We start from the raw sequence: 6,588 nt of genomic DNA on the forward strand, positions 1-6,588 counted from the left end.
GGTCCATTTTAATCTAGGAGAATGGTTTCTGCTTTGAATTTCATCTATGTTATGCCAATGAAACTGATGATATAGTATATATTCTGTATTTTTTAAATAAATACAGAAGATATTATGAAACACTTTTTGATGAAGAGCAAGGCAAGGGTCTGACTTGCGAGATGGTGGTGCTGCACCATCTGTAGCCTTCAATTTTGGATTGGACTCTGTCCTCCCCTCCCCCTGTAAATAACAATTTCTTTGATCAAGATTTGAAGGCAGCCGAAACAAAAACAAAAAGGACTTGAGAGGACTTTCTAATATGTAGTTTTCTTTGTTTTTTATTTTTTATTTTTAAGAAACCCAACACTTAGCATTCTCATCACTTACACAGATAATAAACATACTTGAGTCTCAAGAACCAAAATACATCAGTTAACCTAACACTCCTGTACATGAGACTTCTCTATTTGTTGCTATGCAGCATCATCCCCCTAATTCTTCTTAGAACCTACAACGTCGGCCTTGTTTGAATCAGCCACAACCTTTTCAGAACCAGCCACGACAGCCTTCTTAGAATCGGTCATTTTTTCCAGAATCAATATAAACCTCTTGAAAAAGTTGTCCGTGCTCTAACTTAACATTTGGAATTTGCACATCCCCCAATACCCAAGTCCTAGCTTGAACAAGAGATTAAGTATCGCTTGTCTCTCCTCCAGAGGTTATTAATTAAGGATTGCTTCCTTCTCCATCACATAGATATGCATTGGTTGCTGCTTGCCAGCACGCACTGATTCTAATCAATAGTAATGGAGAAACGTACATGGCAATGGATAAATGTACAATTGGGAACAATATGAAATTTATAAATAGCGAAAACATAATGAAAGGAAAAAAAAAATGTAAAAACTTGAAACGAGAAATTATGTAGAAAGAGAAACAAGAAATGATGAAGAACTTATGCAACAAAGAATAGTTTGTCTAACATTTTCGGATGATTTCCTACCTTTAGTGGCAATGATGGAATCTCGAAACATACATCCTATTTTTGTGAGAGATCTTGCAAGATACCAAATCACTTTAAATATGTGAAATGTTTAAATAAGCAAAGACTTTGATTAATTAAAATTTAAGATCAATAATGATCCAACTTAGTATTTAAATCCCTAGATGTATCAAATCTTGTGTTAGTTTCTCATATAACTCATCAGCACAGTGCCCATCATTATATTCCATTATCCAAATCATCAGCTTCTTTATCGTCATGACAAGTGGATTTGTAATTGGACCCTTAAATTTGGAGGTTTTTTTTTACTCTTTATTTCAACTTTAAGCAGCGTTTTCAATCATTAACATCAAGTAGCTTCATATTTTTACTGATGTGTTACTCTTTTGTGAATTTTGTAAGGTGGATATGAAGCTGAGATGTATAGTTATAATGGATTTATTGTTATTTTAATTTGTGTTCAACAATAAACTTACACCATGAGGGACTTTTATCTCTATGTGATTTCTATTTTGATTTTCATTTTGTATGTGAACTCTAAATGAATATTGCTCAACTATAAAGTGGTCAAAGATGTTGTCCGTCGACGTTTTCAGCACTTGATGGACTTTTTATACTTGCATATGGTCGTTTTTTAGTCAAGACTTTTTATACTTACATATGGTCGTTTTTTAACTATAGCATGGCCATAAATCAACTTAGAGGTCTAAAATGAGTTATTTTTCAAAAATTCTCCTCTTTTATGTCATACCTTTATTCTAATTTGATATCTTTCACTTAAAGTATATTATATTTAGCTGAATTATTATTTTTTATACCAATAAAATACCATTTGGTCTAATGACATGGTGTCCCATTCTGTGAGCTCGACTCACAGTAAACTAGTTGTGTATAAAGAGTTGTTTTTCTGTCCTTGTGATCTTGCTTACTGTTCATATTTTTCATGAATTTTTGTGTTTATTTTATTTTGAGAACTGTTAATTAGGCTTTACTGTCATTCTGATTTGGTGAGTTGGTTTTTTTTTTGTTTTGCTTCCTGATCATCTTTTTCATGAATTTTTGTGTTGATTCTACTTTGAGCAAGGTTAATTAGGGTTGACTGTCATTCTGAGTTGCTGAGTTGTTTTTGTTTGTTGAGTTGTTTTTGTTTGTTCTGAGAGGTGAATTAGGGTTCCAATGTTTAGGTCTTCTTGTTTTGTTTGTTTGTGATTTAGTCCTATTTGTTTGTTTTGGTACAATGTTTCTTTTGTTTTATATATTCTTGCTTCCTGTTGTCACAACTGTTAATTCTGGCAAATTGTTTCAGGGCAATATGGATCTCACTGTTTCCAAATTGAGATTGGAATCTCGATCACTTGCACAGGTTATTGTTAACTTTAGTCTTTGACTATTGTATTTGTTTAAGAAAAGTTGGCGTGCAATATTTTTTCCAGTGTGGTAAACTGTTGGATAAGGATAAGGAGTTAGAATTTGTGTGAGTCGAGCTAATAGAATGGGAGACTAACAGTAAACCATAGAAAGAACTATGAAATTAGAATTTGTGTTTTAGGATAAGGAGTTTTTGAGTTATTCAACATGAACGGCTAAAGCTAATAAAGTTATTTTATGTGCTCGAGAATTTCTTAATGCACAATTATTCTACATTTCAATGGATCAAGAACTATGAAATTAAAATTTTGTGTTGTATGATAAGGAATTTTTAAGTTATTCAGTATGAACGATTAAAGCATAATATAACTTGATTATTGGGTTCCCAAATAAAGGTCTTGGCATCATCTTCAAATGATAATTGGGTTCCAATATATGGAGTAACAAACAAAATGCTAGAGTTGGAACAGAACTCAAAAGCAGAAACCTTTAGATGAAAAATGTGACTCATCTTAGGTATTAGAACAAGTTCCCCTTTGATTTGGTACGAGGCCTACATCAGAGTATTTTGGATTCATGATAAACCTACCCATCCGAATTTTGGACGGCAGTGTACCAACTGTTCTTAGTAATACGTCTAAAAACCTGATAACAAGAACCAGAGCTCTACAACAAAAACGAAAATTTCGTTTCTGTAAAAGAATATATGGCATGCAGGAAAATTTCTACAAACAAAGAAAAACCACACATTTTCTGTTTGTTTGTCATTGCCAGCCGATCTTTCTGGGGCTGCTTAATGCTTGAGTCTAGCAAATTAAGCAATGATTCATACAGTAGCAGAGATCCAACCACCAACATGAAATTTGAGAACTGTCAAGGAAAAAAGGTAAATGGTTAGATTGTTTACTACATATTTAGAAGTAATTTTGTCACAAAATAACTATTAATGGCCTTTAAGTGACCTCAACAAATTAGAAGTTCCAACACTTTCCCTCTGCCAACATGACAAACAATCTTTGAATTGATTATCTTTTCAAATTTTTCAAAGAAAAAGTAACAGGAAGGCTGAGCAAGACGGTAAGTCTGTGACCTTTTTTATTTTTAAATTTAATTTTCAACTCAAAGGACTTGTCAATATAGTTAACAAGAATTTGAAATGATAAAAAATAATTTAAAAAAAAAACAGAACAGAAATACAAATTTGAAAGTGCTTCTATACATAGAACAAGCTCATACCTTTCTCCAGCTATAGGAATCAAAATTGCATGGCTAGTGAGTTATATCACAGAATGGGGAGAACAACATCAAGGTTTTTCTGAAGTTGCCAGCCTTTGGGATAGACAAGACTATGAGCTCGCAAATGAAGATGCCAGTTCATTACTTTTGAACAACCAGCTGGAATACCTTCCATTTGACTTTCATCTTCAACCACTTGTTCTATGAAAGTGGTCTCCTGGGGGAAAAGAAAATAATAAATCAGTGAATGAAGATTCCATACTTTATGTCAAAGTGATGAACTATAATATGATATTGCAATCACACTTCTAAAAATGTAACGACATGTCAGTATGTCACATACTTGGAAACCCTCCTTCACTGAATCTAATTGCCGAATTGGAATGGATGTTGGGCGGTGCCATCTTTTCGGATCCCACAATATTGTGCTATTGAAAGCAAATCCTGACATATCAACATGAAACCTACGCAGTCTCTTGCTTTTATCATTTGTATGCCATCCATTTACTTGGCTCCCATTGCATACTGGACCTTCCAATATTGCCTTGTTTTTGCTTGGTGCTAACATGGCAACTGGCCAAGTCCCAAAACGGCTTCAAGATAAGTAAGTCAAAACATGAATTAGCAAGAGGAAAGGTAGAAATGGCAGCATATAATTCATAATGATAGGAGTTGACATTATAGAAATTCAGCAAACACATCGAGTCACTAGCAGCCGATAGAGAAGCCAACTTGTAAGTGGAGAATGAGGGGAAGGGCGGTCATAAAAATAAACATTTGACAGTTTCTCAAACAGACGGTAATTTTGGTTGTATTCACTCTATTTCTAAAACATGGTCTAAAGAGGCGATAATTCACACCTATCCTATCTGGCTAACCAATTTGATTCAGTTAACGAGATCAAAATATGGATAAGAGAAGGAAGAAAGAATAGGGAATTGGCAAAATACTAATCCACACAATTTACCAAGAAAAGACATTAAAGCACCAAACTTCATATTCCAGAATACTGGCAAATTGTACAGGTTTAAATATGTGAAGAACCCAACTCAAACAATATATCTAAATCTCTGTGTAATTCAATCAAGTAATGCAATACCCAAATGCAGGTTAGTGAAGGGAAACAGTAGCCAAGCTATGCATTCTTATGATTAAATTTTGTGGCATAATGGAAAACAGAACACCACCCAAGTAGAGCCACCGGTTATAATTTCAATAGCAAGAAAACAAGCATATGAACAATGATTAGCAGAAGCATAATTGCTCGAAAACAAGTGAAATGAAGCTCGATTGAGAACAACATACTTGATTTCTCTCAAGCTACCAAACAAGTCCAGCGAGTATATGTTGTCATCGTCGCCAAAGTACACAATGCCGTCAAGCTTATGGCGCTCAATGTGCTCCAACGCCGTGTTCCTCTGATACACGCCTCGGTCCTTAGCGCTGGTCAAGTTGTTGCCACACACCAAATGCCTATACATCACTCCACTCTTCCTCAATATATCTGCGGTCTCCGCCGACGCGGCTTTGGTCTCCACCACAATCCAAAGCAGCGGCGGAGGTACAAGCCTCAGCAGCTGCGCCACCCTGTTCAAGAAGTAGGCCTGCAATGCGCGGTTGTACGTCGGCGTCACCACAATCACCTGTTTCCTCGGCACCACCGCCGCCGCCACGTCATCATCATCATCATATTTCTCCGCCACCGGCACGACGGGGCTTACGTCCAAGACGAGATCCTCTCTGCGCTTCACGACTCGATCTCCGCCGCCGTCGTCGAACTGGACATTGACGTGCGGCGGCTTGATGTCGAAATTGAAGCCGTGGCTCCGAATCTCGGCGTCGTCGTCGTCGACGTGGCCGAACGGAACCAGACCGAGCAAGAACCCTAAGAAGAAGAACAGCAAGCACCGGAAAAACGCTCGCCGCCACTGCTGGCCTTTACGCGGAGCCCGCTGCAACAGAGCGCCGGCGACGAATCTCCGGACGGTGATTGCGAATGTCACAAACGCCGACACCAGCGGCGATGAGTACTTGGAGCTGGAGAAGGCCTTCTGCGACGGCGATTGAACTGAAAACGGAGAGCCGCCGTTGAGGTACGGCCGGTCCCGGAACGCCGGCGACAGAGTTCTCCGGATCGACGCCATTGATCTCCGAAACCCTAAGCTTCAAACTACATGCTCGAATCCAAGTCCCTCCCCCCCCCCCTCCAAATCCACCAACTCAGATTCAAACCACCCCCTACGAAACTCAAATATTAAAAAAAAAAAAAAAATTGAGGAAAATAAAAACCCGGGTCGGACTTCAAGACTGAAATGAGATTCGGGTCCTGCCCGGCGGACTGAGAGTGAGGAATTGAATGAGGGAAGCGGAGGTGGGCTAAGCGGAGCGAAGGTTGGTTTTTGGAGCGGAGAAGAGAGAGGAGCTCCGATTTGTTTATTTGAAGCTTGCAGAGGGTGGAGGGTCAACACGTGTCCAGCTATGGTCCAAGGTGTACGCTCTCACCGTACTATCTGTGGTCAATTGTGGTCGGGATGACGGTGGTAATGATGTGGTAATTATTGGGGTGAAAGTATTTATTTATTTATTTTATGTTTACTGCTTTATCGGCAGTAATTTAGTTTCCGTATGGATTTTGGTAATATTGGTCAACGGGGGAAGATTGGAAGAAGTTTGGTAAGTTTTGGTTTTTGAGGGAGACTATTAACTTAGTTGTTTGGTTGTTTTTGTTTGTTATTTTCTTTTTGGAAAGTGATTTAAGAGTGCATACACATATTTGAAAATCAGAGTATTAAGCATATCTGAGTGAAGTTAATTTGCTTCAATAAAGTACCTGAATAGAGAAAACTTTGAACTGCCTTCGTCACATCTTTACCAATGCTTTCCTAATAATGTTAATAGTATAGAGGTGGCAATCCATCTAGACCCGATGATTTGGTTGGGTACAGCCTCCTTAACTTCCTCTTCCGAGCACGGTTTACATAATTAGATGTTAATTTGGG

The 6,588-nt window shown here is 37.8% G+C and overlaps 1 protein-coding gene across 1 annotated transcript; it reads right to left on the minus strand.

The window, feature by feature from the left end:
- Positions 1 to 2,841: 2,841 nt before the first annotated feature.
- LOC133745447 (probable beta-1,4-xylosyltransferase IRX9H) lies at positions 2,842 to 6,004 on the minus strand. The gene is made up of 4 exons (XM_062173521.1): positions 4,895 to 6,004; positions 3,933 to 4,182; positions 3,590 to 3,806; positions 2,842 to 3,223 (listed from the first exon to the last, which is right to left on the minus strand). Exons 1-3 carry the CDS (start codon positions 5,731 to 5,733, stop codon positions 3,636 to 3,638), a joined length of 1,260 nt encoding a protein of 419 aa, XP_062029505.1. The 5' UTR covers positions 5,734 to 6,004; the 3' UTR covers positions 2,842 to 3,223; positions 3,590 to 3,635.
- Between the last annotated feature and the right edge of the window lie 584 nt (positions 6,005 to 6,588).

Source organism: Rosa rugosa, chromosome 4, assembly GCF_958449725.1.
Source record: "Rosa rugosa chromosome 4, drRosRugo1.1, whole genome shotgun sequence".
NCBI classification, from domain to species: Eukaryota; Viridiplantae; Streptophyta; class Magnoliopsida; order Rosales; family Rosaceae; genus Rosa; species Rosa rugosa.